This window comes from Chiloscyllium plagiosum, chromosome 16 (genome assembly GCF_004010195.1).
Source record: "Chiloscyllium plagiosum isolate BGI_BamShark_2017 chromosome 16, ASM401019v2, whole genome shotgun sequence".
NCBI lineage: Eukaryota > Metazoa > Chordata > Chondrichthyes > Orectolobiformes > Hemiscylliidae > Chiloscyllium > Chiloscyllium plagiosum.
This window is the reverse complement of record NC_057725.1, coordinates 39896769-39914185: the sequence shown is the minus strand read 5'-3', so window position 1 is coordinate 39914185 and position 17417 is coordinate 39896769. Positions and strand designations below refer to the sequence as shown.

Here is a 17417-nt window from a genome sequence, read left to right as displayed (position 1 = left end):
AAGTTCACCAACCTGAAATGTTTACTCTGTATCTCTTCACAGATGCTTCCAGATCTGCTAAGTATTTCTAGCATGTTTTATTTTTACTGTTTTTCAGGTTTCCAGAACCCCCAGAATTTTTTTTCAATTTAAGTAACCGACAAATCTTTTCAATTTTTTAAAGCAACGTTTGAAGTTAGTCAATGTACTTTTGAACTATACCTTGAGATGATGAGCAGTAGTGTACAGTCTTCCACAACCCTCATATTCACAACGAAAAGCCTTTTCTCCCAGCTGTTGAGCCTTGGCACTCACTCGTGCAGTTACATGGCCCTGAAGAACAATCTTGGGAAAAAGAACAAGTATGAATAAGTAACTAACTTTCTGCTGAATATTATACTAGTCTAATTTGTTCATTCCTTACATACAAAACATCCACAATTCATTGACTTGAACTCCACCATCCGAAATGAACTGATAATTCGTTAGGTTACATTTTGTAATGACGAGGCCAAGATTTCACCAAAGTGTGCCACAAAAATGGGTATTGGATCCACTGCTTTTTGTCATTTATATAAGTGACTTGGATGTGAACATAGGAGGTACGGTTAGTATGCTTGTAAAATTGGAGGTGTAGTGGACAGCAAAGAAGGTTACCTCATAACACAATGGGATCTTGATCAGATGGGCCAATGAGCTGAGGAATGGCAGATGGAATTTAGTTTAGATAAATGTGAGCTGCATTTTGGAAAGGCAAATCAAGCAGGACTTATAAACTTAATAGCAATGTCCTGAGGAGTGTTGCTGAACAAAGAGACCTTGGAGTGCAGGTTCATAGTTCCTTGAAAGTAGACAGGATAGTGAAGGTGTTTGGCAAGCTTGCTTTTATTGGTCAGTGCATTGAGCGTAGGAGTTGGGAAGTCATGTTGCAGCTGTTCAGGACATTGGTTAGACAACGTTTGAAATATTGTGTGCAATTCTGGTCTCCCTGCTATAGGAAGAATGTTGTAAAACATTCTAAAACTAGAGGGCAAGAGGGAAAGATTTAAAAGGGACCAAAGGGGCAACGTTTTCACACAGAGGGAGGCATGTGTATGGAATGAGTTGCCAGAGGAAGTGGTGGAGGCTGGTACAATTACAACATTTAAAAAACATCTGGATGGGTATATGAATAGGGAAGGTTTAGAGGGATATGGGCCAAATGCTGACAAATGGGATTAGATTTATCTAGGATATCTGCTCAGCATGGACAAGTTATAGCGAAGGGTCGGTTTTCATACTGTACATCTCTATGACTCTATCAATACTAAATACTGTAATGTGTGTCAAATCCTTCTAATCTTTACTTATTCCTCATAAATTTAGGCAAACCACTATTAATAAAATAAAAACACTGTGTTTTGCTTTTACATCACTATTAATGGACAAATTCGTACTTCAACATCTTTTCAAACAAGACTCGGCCCTTTTAACTTTTTCTAATATTGACAAAATTCAATGGAAGTTCATCCGATCCTGATGCTTCTCCCTGATGCACAATATCTGGTTTGCCCAAATCAGCTGTTAAAACTCTTCAATCCAAGTATCTATTATCATCTCAAATTGGAGTAAAAGAATTTTATTACATTCTCATAATCCCTCCTTCTTGCTTCAAACATATAAAAAAAATTAGAGGGGAAATAAAGCATTTGGTTTGTCAAGTTTGTCTCATCCAGACATGTTGCAATGAAGGCCATGACCATAACACACTGTATCCAACAGCAGCTCAGTAAGCTGAGAAAATCAAATACAAACTTTTGAAACACCATATCGATTCAGAGAGAAAAGAAATTCTGGGTAATTCTTCTCAGATTCCCATTCCTGAAAATTCCAGGAGGAACTCCAATACAGTAGTACCATGATTTTAAGGGGCTCCTTTTGCAGCGACACTTTCATTACACAATGCAATCACTTTGTATTATATTTGTGTAATGTGATATTTGTGGAATTTGGACTCACACAGAAACAAAATTAGAAGAATTCATCAACATTCTCAATAATTATCACTGTTCCATTAAACTTAAAGCCACAAACACAAGGTGTACATTAACTTTCTTGACACGTCAGTATTTAACTAGGGACAATCCAACAAATGCTTTCTTTAAAATAAAAGAAATCTGACAGACACTTCTACATAGAAAAGCCATCACCTTAAATATGCTTGCCATAGACTGGTATGGCTGCAGCTAAACAGTTGTATTTTTTGTCTCTAACACAGTCACTGTGTCTCAACTAATTCATTGCTTAGACATATGGTAGCACAAACCTTTACAAAACTGTTCAATATTAATTGTACAATTTACACAGTGCTCATTGCAACAGCATTCACATCATTTTCAGCCGTGTAGTAGATCTTGAACTCCTGCAGTTTTAATTGAGAGACTCCACATGAAATTGCAAAGAATTCATTAACTCAGTTTGCCTTTTCCAAATTTACTGAGAATTCTTCTGATGAGTGGTATAAAACTCTATCCTTCCCATGAGAACCACTCTTTCCTTTTTCATACCCTTAACACCTTTGGTATCTTTCCATCCTATGTCGCCCCTTGCTCCTATACTGTGCAGCTCTTTTCTCATCACTTGGCAGCCTCACTTCCTCTCCAGCCTCAGGCATGGCTTCACTGACCTCACTTCCAGGACCCCAGCCCCTAGCTTTGCTCACTTCTTCCCACCCTCCCCTTGACTGGATGCTGCCATGCACCTTGCTGTTCCTCTCTAGACTTGCTGCTAATAGTGAGCTGCTAATCAGTAAACACAGGAGATAATCAGCCTATGATTGAAGGAGCAGCTCCTCATAATTTTCATCCATTTACTTGCAGGGGTCTTTACTCTGACACCTCCATGGGTGAGCTTTCACAGGCAAGTGTGCCTGCTGCCCTCTTGTGTATTGAGTTTTGACCAGAATTCTTCTCTTCTGCATTTCTACAGCTAAGAACTGTCAATTGGCCAACCACAGCAACTTCAGGAAAAAGGACAAAGGCAAGAAGCACTGTCAAAAGATTAGATACTCATGGCCACCAGGATACAGGACCATATGAACTTTAAAGGCTAATATGGAACCAGGATCCACACATGGAAACTTGCCGAGCATGCGTCAAGTGAAGCTGAGCAAATGACAGGGATAACTCGTGCTAACTCATTGGACAGCAACTTGCATGAGATTTGTTATGAGAGACTCAAATGAGAAGTTCAATATAGTGGCTTAGAGAAGAAAATTGATTAATATGCAAACTAACTTACTTCATGCATTGGGAGTTGTGTCATATAGTTTTCTTTCATCGTCAAATGTGCAGGAGTTTGATCCAATGTAACACAGAGCATCATGCAAGGCTGGAATCCAAGCCCTTTCACCACACAAATGGTGCTTAAATCCATAATAGCACTTTCAGACCTAGCTACAATACAATATGAGGTTTTAGCTTCCAATGCTGTACAGGCAGAAGTCGTTCACAGTGCTGCACTGGATATTCAAATAGAAGTCACACAATCGATAACTGGTGCCACACAGGATCGACTGCTGTCATCTTGGTCCTCAAAAAAGCATTCACAATCTTACAACAGTCCAGTAATTTGTTCTTCTATGGATCCTAACCACTTGCCACTTAAAAGAAAATTCCTCACAGCTTTGTTTCTTTTGCTATTCACCTCAAGTTGATGCCCTCATTCTCAATCATTCCACTAATAGGAACGGTTTCCACACGTTCCTCTGGTCTTACACCCATGTTAAAGTTGTACCCTTTGTTTTATTTTGCCCCTCCTTCATCTTCCTGCCAAATTATAATTTTACACTTCTCTGCATTTAGTTTCATTTGTCGCTTGTCTATTCAGTCCACCAACCTGTCTGTGTCCCTTTGAAATACAGGATTATTCTTCTCACAGTTCACAGTACAGCAAACATTTTATTAACCGGGACCTACCGGGACCAGGAGTATGTCAGTTGATCAAATATTATGGTTAATCAAGAAGTCCACATAATCAATGCAAACACAGTTATAGAAACATAATTCTGGAGGTATACATATCAATGTTATACTTTATTTACTTTATAAATCACTTAAATAATGCAACTTTGCCTTAAATAAAACATCAGCAGAGAGCCTTCTCACTTTCACCCTGAACTGACTACTCAGACATAATGAGATTGTGATAAAACTGTAAATTTCCAGTATTTCAGATATATATGAATTTTGCTGGTTAATCAAGAGTACTGGTTCATAAAGTGCCAGTTAAAACAAAGGTTGCTGTACTTCCAACTTTTGTGTAATCTATAAATTTTGAAATTGTGCCCTGTATATTCAAATTGGTATCAGTGTGTGGAGACTTTACCTGGGTCCAGACAAAGGCAGACTGAGTATAACTGGGAATTTGGTTCAAAGTGGAAATTCAGGACAGAGGGAGAAAGAAGTGCTTTAAGTAAGGCTTATCTAAAAAAAGTAATGTCTACAAAGGATGAACATAAAACGACAGAAGACACTGAAACAAAGGCCTACCTTATGGTGGAATGGGATCAGAATGAATTGATAGTCATTTTTGCTCTCATTTCTTTAAAATAGCTTAGGTAAAAGAAGGATATCGGTGTTTTAAAAGAAAAATTACAATAAAGTATAAAGAGCAACTATTCCAGAGAAATTAATTAATAAATTAAATAAAATACGATTTTTATAACAGGTCAGGTGATGTATTGCTGTCACACCATGTAGAAGTTGCTGGACACCAAAGTGATCAGAGTATTTGTATTAAATGTATGCAGCTCAAGGAACTTTGGATCAGAGTTGAGCTGGAGTCTAGGTGGGCAGACATTGCTTCACATCAAAGACAATGAAATTAACTGGACACTTTGCTCAAGGCGGCAACTTCAGTGCTCATTCAAATATGGTTGGTAACCAGGGACAGAAGGTGACTGCAGGTGAGACAGGTATGAGGACTTGGAAGCAGTGCTCAAGGAGTCTTGTTCCCTGAAACTGTTCAACAGTTATGTAGGCTCTTGCAAGCTATATGGAAGAATAAAGAAGCAAACTGATCAAGATATGGGAAGCCATCAAATAGGGGGGGGAAATAGGACTGAAGTAGTGATAGGGTAACAGATACTGTTCTCTGCAGCTGTGGGCAGAAGTCCCAAAGATTGTCAGGTGTCAGGGTTAAAGATGTCCCCTCATGGCTAGAAAAGAGCTTGGCTTGGGAAGGAAGGTATTCAGTTGCCATTATCCACTTTGGTACAATCGAAATTGACTTGACTAAGAAAGATGTTCTGCCGAAAGGATTTGAACAATTAGGAGCTAACTTCTACCTGAGCCAATAAAAAAATCTGGCATAGAGCAATTAAAAACAAGAAGTTAAATGTTTCAGTTCATAGGGCACTGACACCAATACTGGGATAGAAGAGAATTGTACTGGGATATTGATCCCAGCACAGTTCAAATGAAGCCAATGGGCAGCTATTCAGATAATGGCACCCAGAGTGGGAAAGGAGGGGGCAGAGTGTACAAATATAGAACTTAAAACCAAAGAGAAGCAATAACATTGTTGGGAGTGTACTACCATCTGAGGGAGACATAAGAGAAAATAGGCAAATTTCAGAGACATGTAGAAGTAATAGGTTAGTGATAGAGGATTTCAATTTCCACAACGTTAGCTGAGGTAATCGTACACTGAATGTTTAAAAGGAACAGAATTCTTAAAATGCACCCAAAAGCGCTTTTTAAGCCAGTATGTAGAAGGCCTTACAGGGGAGGAAGTGGTTTTAGGTAATGAAGCTGTGCAAGTATCAGCTGGAGAGCATTTTGCAGACAGCAATCATAACTCTGTTGGATCCATTATTGTTATGGAAAAAGAACAAGGATGGGCCTGAAATTAGACTTCTGAACAAGGGGAAAGCCATTTTAATACAATCAGGTATAATTTGGTCAGAGGTGATTGGGAGCAAATACTTTTAGGTAAATGTGTATCAGAGCAGTGGGGTGCATTCAATAAAAAAGAGAGAGAGTACAAGGCCAACATATTCTAATAAAGACTAACAGTGGATCCAACAAATTCAGCTCACCTTGGATATCAAGGGAAACACAGGATCAGATAAAGAGAAAAAGGGAAGCTTATGGCAGCAACCAAGGGCTCAAACCAGAGAAACCCTACACGAGTACCAAATGTTCAAGGGGAAATTTAAAAACAAAGACAAAAGAGCAAAAGAAAATGGACAGAAAGAATAATGACAGGTAACATAAAGGAAAATCCCAAGTTGCTTTACAAGTACATTAAGGAAAGAAGGGTAACTAGGGAAAAGAGTAATGATAATTTGTGCATGGAGCCAGAGGGCATAGGTAGGACTTTAATTGAATACTTTGGATTGGTGTTCATGAGTAAGACGTTCGTTGTGGTTATGGAAAGTAGCTATCTAGAGACAGTGAATGTAATTACTTGGTAGGAATGAAGATTTTGAATCAGTCTGGGTAGAAATACAAAAAGGGAAAAAAAAAATCCCTGGTGCACAGATTCCCCAAGCAGTGCTGTAGTTCTGCAATGGACGCTGTATAAAAGGTATGGCAATAATCACAGACGATTGTAATATATGTATAGACTGAATTAATCAAATTTGCAAGGGTAGCCTCAAGGAAGAGTTTATTATTGAATGTATTAGAGATTGTTTGTTTGCAGCAATATGTTAGGGAATCAACCAGGGAGCAGGCTATTCTGGATTTAGTAATGTGTAATTAGGTGAGATTAATTAATTCATTCATTGGAAAGCATCTTTTATGCAATAGTGATCATAGTCTGATCATTGCATAGAATTTCAAATTCCATTTAAACTGCTGAGCACTGGACTTAATTTCCAGACCCCTTTGCTGCCTGACATTGTAAATGCCTCTCTCCTCCCTTTCTCTTCAAAAACCCATCCTCAACCCTTATCTCTTGCCACCTGATCTCTAACTTCTTTTCACTTCCAACATTCCTACAGCACTTTTTCAACATAAATGGAATCCTATGTGACTGTGATTTGATTGCAATATATCTCCCTAATTTTATATTTTCACGTCATAATTGTATAACAAATATTTTTGAGAAGATTTGTAGCTCAGGTGGAGGTTAAGGTTGTAAGTTTGCTCACTGAGCTGGAAGGTTTGTTTTCAGACATTTCATCACCATACTAAGTAACACCATCAGTGAGCCTCCCTCCGGTGAAGTGTTGGTGGTATGGTTCATTTTCCATTTATGTATCTTGGTCTCTCAAGGTGATACCATTTCTGGTTCTTTTTCTCAGAGGTTGGTAAATCGGTACAAATCAATGTGTTTATTGATGGAGTTCCGGTTTGAATACCAGGCCTCTAGAATTCCCATGTGTGTCTCGGTTTAGCCTGTTTTGGAATGGATGTGTTGTCCCAGTCAAGGTGATGTCCTTCTTCGTCTGTATGTAAGGATACTAATGATAGTGGATCATGTCTTTTGGTGGCTAGTTGGTGTTCGTGTATCTTTATGGCTAGTTTTCTGCCTGTCTGTCCAATGCAGTGTTTGTTATAGTCCTTGCATGGTATTTTGTAAATGCCATTCGTTTTGATGGTTGTTGGTATAGGGTCCTATAGGTTCATCAGCCACTGTTTCACTGTGTTGGTAGGTTTGCGGGCTACCATGATGCCAAGGTGTCAGCGTAGTTTGATAGTTATTTCAGATACGTCTCTGATGTGTGATAATGTGACTAGAGTTTCTGGGCATGTTGTGTCTGTTTGTTTGGGTTTGTTGTTTAGGAATTGGCAGACTGTTTACTGGGTACCTGTTCTTCTTGAAAATAGTCTATAGGTATTTTTTTTCTGCTGCTCGTTATTCCATTTACAACCTCTGAGAAAAAGGCTCAGGAATGATATCACCCACCTTAAGAAACCAAGACACATAAATAGAAAGCAGGACATAACGCCAGCGCTTCACCGGAGGCTCACTGATTATGTTACCTAGCACGGCGACGAAACGTCTGAAAATAAACCTTCCAGCTCAGCGAGCAAACCTACAACCTGTATAACAAACATTTGCTGTAACCTTTATTATTATGATCCAGCTTCTAAGCAGAGCTCCTACACATGTAATTTTTCTTCACATAAAATCATTCCCAAAAGACTGGAAGCAAATGAGTGTATTTTTAAAACTTAATTCAAAGATGCGCTCATGCCTAAAAAGGTATACTTACATAATACATAAAATATAATATGTTACCAATTAGAACTCAAAATTCACAGGGGAGGCAGGTAGATTGCCCCTAAAAGTTTAACTTTCATTTATGACAGATCAGAGAAAAGGTATCCCTATAAACAGAATGGAAAGAAATGGCAAGGAGCAACTCTTCCAATCACAGGGTGGTTCTTTCTTGTGCTTTTACAAGTAACAAACGTGGGAGTGAAGCAACCTGTGATTGGAGGAGCAGCAAGCAACAAGCTAAGTACGCACTTGCAGGACAGGAGTTACTGGAAAAACCTTTGCTCATGGTTGAGCTCCAAGAGCTGGTGTTCTGGTAGGCGGGGTGCTGATGTCCAGGAATAGGGATGCAGGTTCAAGAGGTGCTGGGTCCAAAAACAGACTTTTCTGAGTGGGAATATACTAAACAGGTACCAGGAGAGTTATGAGAGGGACAGTATCAATGAAATCAGAGTGAAATAAATGGAATTTCACACAATTAATCAATGTTACTGCTCCATTTCTTTTATACATGAATGTTTACCTGCATTTTTTTCTCATGATCACTCTCATTCACTAATCCTGTACTACTGACATTCTCGCTTCCATCAGCAGTTACCTACACAAAAAAAATACAATTAGATAAAATGCTAAGAAATATTTTTAAACAGTAATATAAATTGATGCCTAATATTTTTACTTTTCACAACTACTGACATCTATTCAGTTTCCTGCCATGTACACCTTCAGCACCTAACAATAACAAACATTGCCCTTTTACTCAGGAGTTTCAGTAGTGCATCTCGAGGACAACACTGACAGATTATTTTAAGACTCTAAACGTATGTTAAACACTTATACAAAACATTAAAAGTTAAAAATTAAAATTGAAATAATTTGAATGAAAGATCGAAAGATCAAAGTGTCAAGTGTTATTACACTGCTGACATTTAAAAAACACTCACTTTTGTAGCATACTGTTCAAGTGCAGTGATGGTCTCAGGATCTACTGTGGTTTCTCCTGTATGTAATCCTGCTAGGGTGCTATCAGCTTGAACGGTAAGAATAGTGTCAGATTGTGGAACTTGTATTGTATGGTGGATATAGGCAGTAGTTCCATCTTCCAACTGGACTGCTTGCACTGCATTTGGATCATAGCCATCTTTATCATAAAAAAGGAAGAAAGGAAATTATGAATACTGTCCTTGTTCTTTGATGACAGTTTTACTGTAACATCTAATGAATTACCTTTTGGTGTATGATGGATAAACGCAGTTGATCCATCCTCTAGTTGGACTGCCTGTCCATCCTCAAAACGCAAACAATCTCCTGCAAGAGAACAGTCAGCACAAGGAGTTTTTGAATAAATTTTGAGCTATTGTAATAGGAAAGTAGTAGTACCACAATGGCTCAGCAGTCCTATGTATTGCTAACATAGTCATAAAAATAAAGTTACCATTATATGTTAATGCAGTTGAGCTATGGAGATTAAAAACATCAGTCTGCAATCCTGCTCCAGGTAGCTATCCAATGATACAAAAGCAAAATAATGTGAATGCTGGAAATTTGAAATTATAACTGAAAATGCTGAAAAAAGAGTGTTCAGGTAGTGAAGAGAAACAGATCTGTTGCGAAGGAGAGAGATTACACTTCATCAGAAATTCTGTTTGTCTCCACAGATACTACCTGACCTGCTCAGTTTTTCTAATTTTTTTTGTTATTGTAGCTATCCAATAATAGCAGGTATAAAGTTTCATTCTTTGTTTATCAGGCGAGTATAAGATCGGTATCCCACTGTGATGTCTTCATCACAACTGAAAATGTAAAGAATGGACACGAAAGGTTATCCAAGGCAGTGAAGACACTGAAAATATTTTTCTTTTTAACATGCATATTCCTGATGAAGGGCTGAAGCCCGAAACATCGATTCTACTGTTTCTCGGAGGCTGCCTGACCTGCTGTGTTTTTCCAGCACCACAACCTCAACTCTGGTGCATATAATGTCCCAAGTATTTGCTCCATTTCACACCAATAACAGGGTCGATGGTGGCACAGTGATAATGGCACTGGACTAGTAATCACAGTCCAGGCCAATGCTCAGGAGAACTTGTTCAATCATTACTAGAATAGCGGGTGGAATTTATATTTAATTCATAATATCTGGAATCAACAGCTTAACTTAGTAATAGTTTAATGGTCAATTAATTGATTATCTTAAAAATTCATCCAGCTGGTTTAAGTCCTAGAGGGAAGTTATTCTGCCATCCTTATCCAGTGTGACTTGAGAAACGCAGTAACTTGAGAAACGTAGTAATGAAGTTGGCTCTTGACTGTTCTCTGAAATTGGCTGGTGGCCCAGCCAAGTGTACCATTCCACGGTAGAGATGCTGCAGTTTTCAAGAAGATGGTTCACCACCAACTTATTTAGAGCAATTAAGGATGAGCAGCAAATGCTGGCCTGACCAGAGATGCTACATTCCAAGGAAGATTAATTTAAAAATATGGAAATTCTACATTTTGTTTCTCAGCAAGAATTTCATCTGCACCTTGGATTGCAACCATTTAAATTTAGTGCTTTATACGTTTAGATGGAATAAATCTTTGTTTTCTGAATGGGAGTATCTCCAGCAGAGAGGGAAGATGTCACTCTTTGCTTTACGACAAATATGAGTCATTTGAAATTATTTGTTTGCCGCGGAGAACCCACCAGTTGTGTACGAGAACAGTGTGCTGAAGTGAGTGGGGAAGCCTGTTGCAGAGGGAGGGAGTGCTCAAGATAATGCATGATAAACACGAATCATGGGCAAACATCTCAAATTTAAGAAAACAGAAGGCCTCATATTGTTTCAAACTACTTTACAGATATTTTTGTAACACGTTCCCTCCAAGTAACACATCATCATAGATTGAAATTATATTGCCATTCCTTCACTGTCACTGGATCAAAATCTTGAACACCCTTCCTCAGTGTGGACTGTGGGCAAACTTAAACCCTGGAACATCAGTCGTTCCAGAAGGCTTTCCCTTCTCAGGGAAATAAATTCTGGCCCAGCCAATAAAATCCACGTTCCAAGAAAGAACAATTTTTTAAAAATCACGGTTACAAAAAGGCAAATGGAGCAATCAGCTTGTAGACACCAAAGTTCACAAATAGAAAATGAATATTAGAGAATTGGCTTTGGTAGTGCAGATCAAAGAAGAAAAGTTGTCATGTTGGAAGGTGCAGTTCTATTACTAGCTGTACTTCTAAAGACTTTTACTGCTTCCTAAGGGAACAGGTAAGTTTAATGTCTCACCCAAAAGACAGTATCTCTGACCTTGCAACATTTTTTGATAGTATGGTCAAGTAATAAGATTGGAACCTACACACTTCTAATTTAGAACAGAACTACAAATTAAGTTGACACTGGCAACACTATTCCAGGTGCAAGCTATTTGGAAGCAGAATTTCAATTTTTGTTTCTTTCCTCACTTTAGGTCCCTTCTTGACTCCTGCACAATTTCCTGACACAAACAACAACAGCTGATAAGTGACAATCTCTAAAATTACTTATGTATACAAAGCCATCAGTATTGTTCTTTCTGACACTACATGAAATAAGTGCAACGTTTTATGTTATGTCATATTGAATTTAAAAAAAATTAAATCCATACAATTATATCTGAAATATTGAGACAGTTTCACTTTTAGTTTTATCTATTCAAATAAAAGTTCACAATTTGCATTCATACCGCAACTGCTGTCAACCTAAGTTGATACAAAACAAGATAAGGTTAACTTATGCAAGTTCCAGCAAAAAAACTTGCATCTAGCTTACATTCTTGGTCACCACTCACCTGATTTTGGTACTGAAACTTGTTGGACATATGCTGTAGAACCATCCTCTAGTTGAATTACTTGACCATCAATTAACTTCCCATCTGAAAAACATTAAGTATATCTTATAACATAGAAAATGAAGGTTCTTCCATGCACAACATGTAATAACTTGTGGTGTCACTGCTGCAAAATCCAGATCAGTAGTGTTCCAGGAACTAACCCTGTTCAGGTCAGAATCACCAGAGTTCAGTCAGAACAGCAACAGGGTATTAAAATTGCTTACAGTATCCCTAGGCTAAAATGACTAAAAGAAAATCTGTTGCATTTACTATTCATGATCAGTGATTCCTGCTGTTAAAGTGGTGAAGGGAGTTGTCGGTGTGTTTTAATGCCCATATTGCTTACATGCAATGTACAGGTTCATTCAATTTGGGGTATTAGAGGGTGGCTGTGCCTGAGGAATCATTCATATGTCAACAGAGGAAATCCAAGATGTGGATAAATGTTTACATTGTGGTGACTGGAACTAGTTAAGGTTTATAGGTATGGCACACATTTACTTCCTTATATATATTTTGTGTTTAACATCGAGCTGAAAGAAAGTTATAGCTGTAAACTAGATAATATCAGGAGACCAAATTATGGAAAACAAACAGATTAAATAGAAGAATTGTTGTATAATTAGAAATTCACCCAGAAAGTCTACACCTTTAGGATTGTGTTGAATGTATGCTGTAGTTCCATCTGCAAGAGTAACAGCTTGTAAACTCACACCGTCCATATTTTCCAGTCGATCACCATCTAAATAAAAAGACTCATTACTGTTCGAAATGGGCATATCATAAAATAATTTTGTACACAAGTTGAACAATTTTCTCCCTACATACATCCACACACACGCATACATTATTGGGTAGTTGATGAAAAGCAATTGGAGAAACTGAGCAATAGCTGCATTATCACAACATTTGTGATTCTGTATTTCCCAAATTCAATTTTTTTCCCATTACGTTGACCATTACAACAAATTCTGTCTAATTTTGCCCGTGCCATTCAACATGGATTTGAAGCATAATAGAATCAAGAGGACACTGTGCTTATCAATTATCATTCCACGCACATAAGGGAACTTAACATAGTCTCCAACTAAATTCAAGAAATTGCCACATGGCACTCTACAGACATTAATTTATGCACTGCAAAGTGCTTTGAACCACCAACTAATCCACTAAATTCCTTTAAATTTGAAAAATAAATATTTTAATTTGCTTTAGTAGGATGTTCATTTTAATTTTTTTTCTAATTAACCTGTTCAGAGATGTTTTTACACACCTCTAGAACAGATGAAATCTGAACCTGGGTCTCCCAGGTCAGAGGTAGGAACATTACCACTGCACAAGAGCTCTCCCCACCCATTCCTAAGTGGATGCTTGTTTGCTGTTCTATGACACCTGTATTAGTCATCCCTATGTTAACGCAATACTGTCATTGATAACCTTGTATCAGTTACAGAAACACTGACCAAAATACTTGCAGATTAGTACAGCTCGATCTCGCAATCATATATACTTTCTACAGGACATTGGGAAACATTGAAGATTTTAAACAGCAAAAAAAATTGATGTCCGAAATCTTTTTCTAATCAAGCTATGTGCTATAAATTAACCCCTTAATTTTCTTCCCTGCTCCTCAACAATTCAGTCAGAGTTGTGAACGAAGTATTTTCTCTTTCCTCCTTTCACCTGCTCTCAGACTGACACACCCAGCCCTGCAACTATCTTAGTAACATCTGGAACACTAATTCAAAACTCCTACTGACGAGTCAACCAGCAGTCTAACATAGTCATATTCACATAGCTATACCTTACAGATAATGTCCCAAACAACTATCATCATACCCTAAGCATGGCCAGACCCAGACACAGGGCAAGACAAAACTACCCAGAGTTGGAGATACAGTGATATACAGTCAGGAGAGAGCTGTCCTGAGACTCCAGATCCCATGGACAAGGAAATCTCATGATGATTATCACCTACTGTCTCCATGTTGAATACCTTTAGGAGGAGGCACTGAGGATGGCTAGGTCACAAGATGTACGGTGGGTGAGGGATTTCAATATCACTAATAGTAGTTTGAGAGTACCACTACTGAGCAAGGTGGACAAGTCTGAAAGGATATAGTCAATGAACTGGACATGTGGCAAGGGGTGGGAGGACTAACAAGAGGTTAAAACTTAGTCACCCTCATCCTCACCAATCAACCTGCAGCAGATGCTGGCTGCACAACAGTCCTCCTGTCAGTCATTGTGGAAACAAAATCCTGTATATATCTTGTTGCGTGGCACTGCCAGAATGAAATAAACTTCAAAAATGATCTAGCAAATCAATATTAGGCAATCAAGAGTTGCTGTAGACGGTCAACAGCAGAACAATTGTATTCAACTACAACCTGTAATCTAACGACTTGGATATTCTTCACTCTCCTGTCACCATCAAGCTGGGAGTGCATGAGGGAATGCCTCATGCAGTTCCAGTCATATCTAAAACTAAGATGGAAACTACAGCACAGGACTACTTGCATATCAAACAGCAGAATCAAAATTAAATAGACAGGACTGCACAATTCCTCACCAATGAATCAGATCGAAGCTCCGCAGCAATGCCACAACGATCTCGGAATGGTGGTAGACAATTAACAACTAACAGTTGAAAAAGGCTCCACAAAATATCACCTGGGGAGTGATTTTGTAAAAGAAAATGCTGAAGGCTGGATGAATTGCCTAATGGATGATTCATCACTGCATCCTCCAAAGGTCCCCAGCATCACAGATGCCAGTCTTCAGCCAATTCAATTCACCCCACATGATAGAGAAACTGCTGAAAGCAGTGGTAATACACAGGCTATGGACCCTGACAACATTCTGCCAATAGTATTATGTTTCCTGGAAACAATTGCACCCCCCCTGCCAACCCACTGTAATACAGCTGCAACACTAGCATCTATCTAACAATATGGAAACATGCCTAGGTACACCCTGCTCACAAAAAGCAGGAAAATTTCAACCAAGCCAATTACTGCCCTGTAAGTCTAATTTCAATTATGGGCAAAGTAATGGAAGAGGCAGTCAAGAGTGTTGTCAAGTGGCATTTGCAAAAGACAACCCTCTTACTGTACAAATTTTAGGTTCTACCAAGGCTATCTAGCTCTCATGACAGTGTGGCCCAAAATTGGACAAATGAGCAATGGTGAGGTGAGAGTGACTGGCCTTGACATCAAAGCAGCATTTGGTCAAGTATGGCATCAAGGATGGCATCAAGGAACCCTAGCAAAACTGATCAATGTGAATTAGGTGTAATCCACTGGTTGTAATCATAACTATCACAAGAAAATGGTTGTGCTTGTTACAGGTCAATCATCTCAGTCCAAGGCCATTTCTCAAGTTCCTCAGTCATGCCAAAGATCTTCATGTCTTCATCAATAATCTTCCTTATCATAAGGTCAGAAATGTGGATATTTTCTGACAATTGCACAATGTTCAGCGCTGTACACAATTAGATTAGATTATATATTACAGTGTGGAAACAGGCCCTTCGGCCCAACAAGTCCACACCGACCCGCCGAAGCGAAACCCACCCATACCCCTACATTTACCCCTTACCTAACACTACGGGCAATTTAGCATGGCCAATTCACCTGACCTGCACATCTTTGGACTGTGGGAGGAAACCGGAGCACCCGGAGGAAACCCACTCAGATACGGGGAGAACGTGCAAACTCCACACAGTCAGTCGCCTGAGGCGGGAATTGAACCCGGGTCTCCGGCACTGTGAGGCAGCAGTGCTAACCACTGTGCCACCGTGCCGCCCACACGGTGGCACATTCTTCACATACTGAAGCAGTCAATGCCCATGCAAAGGAAGACCTGTACAATATCAGAGTAGGATTAACAACTAGCAAGTAATATTCACATCACTGCCTGGCAACGACCATGTAAAACAAGAAAACCTAACCAGCTCCCCTTTACATTCAGTGGCAATACCCTTGCTAAATCACCCACATTATCAACATAATGGAGGTTACCAGTGACCAGAAACTGAACTGGACGAGACATGTATGCAAATACTATAGCTATAAAGACCAAATCAGAAGTTAGAAATTCTGCAGCTAATAACTCACCTCCTGTTTGCCCACTACCTGTCCACTATCTACAAGCCACAAGAGTGTCTGATAAGTACAGTTCCAATATCACCCAACCTTCCAAGACAAGGCAGCCTTTTTGTTTGGCATCCAAACCTTCAACATTCACTCCTTTCACCACTGACACACAGTAGCAGCAGTGTGTACCATCTATAAGGTGCACTACAGTAGCTCACCAAGGCTCCTTCAAAGTAACTGCCAAATCTGCAATCTCCATCAACCAGAACGACAAAGACAGCATACAGATGGGAACATAACCATGTGAAAGTTCTCCTCCAAGCCACATGCCATCTTCACTTCGAATTGTATCACTGACCCAGTGACAGCGAAGGAACAAAGTCCCAAAACTCCCTAACAGCCTCCAAGGACCTTGTACCCAAGGACTGCAGTAATTCAGGAACACAGCTCACTACCAATTTATCAAGCACCAATAGGGATGGCCAATAAAAACTGGTGTTAATCAGCAATGCAACATCCCATGAATGAATGAGAAAAAAATTGCCCAGGCAGCTGATTCAATATTACACTTGAAAAAAAAACTCTACAACCCACTGCAAATCATTAGATTGGTCCAAATATTGCGCTGGATTTTACGAAGCTATAGCTAAGAAACCATGGCAATTAATCCTCTCCTTAATCATGGCAAAAGTTTCACATCAGTCTTCTGGTAGCAGAAAAACCGCCCTTGATTAAATCAGAGGGTGAAGGGACTGACAGGTTTTTGGCCATCAGTGGCAGAATGCCAAATGATACCCATTATCTCTGAGTCAACCGCAATTTAGAGTTGGCTGTGGGATTAAGTAGAGGCTGTATAGGTCTCAGAATGCCTCCCAGTAAAACCTATTGGGCTTTGAAGGGAAGGGGCAGATGAAAAGAGGAAAGAGAGAGATCTCTCACGCCCAAGAATGCTATTTTGAATGATGGGAGCTAGCATCGGGTAGGGAAGAGAGCACGGATGGCCACACTTCTGCTTTTGCCTCCGATCCTACACTTCCATGAATTCTACTTCACCCTCATTCACCTGTGACCCGTGTTCCCTCTGTAATTCTGGATGTCAGGCAGGTACAGTGGTGCTAGCAGCCACCACTCCTGCTGGTGCAAGAGATAAGTGGAGTTGACTGGCCACAAGCTCTTGGCAGATGGAGATGTCAATCTCAAAAACAGGCCATTGTATGCTCGGGATTAAATATCTGAGTTACACTTGATTCCTTCAGACCTCACCATGGAACT

General features: G+C 39.3%; 1 protein-coding gene across 9 annotated transcripts in view; it reads right to left on the bottom strand.

Annotated features, from left to right (window-relative positions):
• Positions 1-17417, bottom strand: part of LOC122557816 (zinc finger protein 143-like) — a 98010-nt gene that overhangs the window by 57230 nt on the left and 23363 nt on the right. For 5 of the 9 annotated variants that reach the window (XM_043705891.1, XM_043705895.1, XM_043705896.1 and 2 more), the window contains 6 exons: positions 12683-12790; positions 12007-12090; positions 9418-9498; positions 9135-9331; positions 8714-8788; positions 202-324 (listed from right to left, as the gene is read on the bottom strand). In XM_043705891.1, coding sequence (XP_043561826.1) covers positions 202-324; positions 8714-8788; positions 9135-9331; positions 9418-9498; positions 12007-12090; positions 12683-12790 — 668 coding nt within the window. The remainder of the gene's footprint in view (positions 1-201; positions 325-8713; positions 8789-9134; positions 9332-9417; positions 9499-12006; positions 12091-12682; positions 12791-17417) is intronic. The other 4 variants (XM_043705892.1, XM_043705897.1, XM_043705894.1 and 1 more) reach the window with 2 other exon arrangements.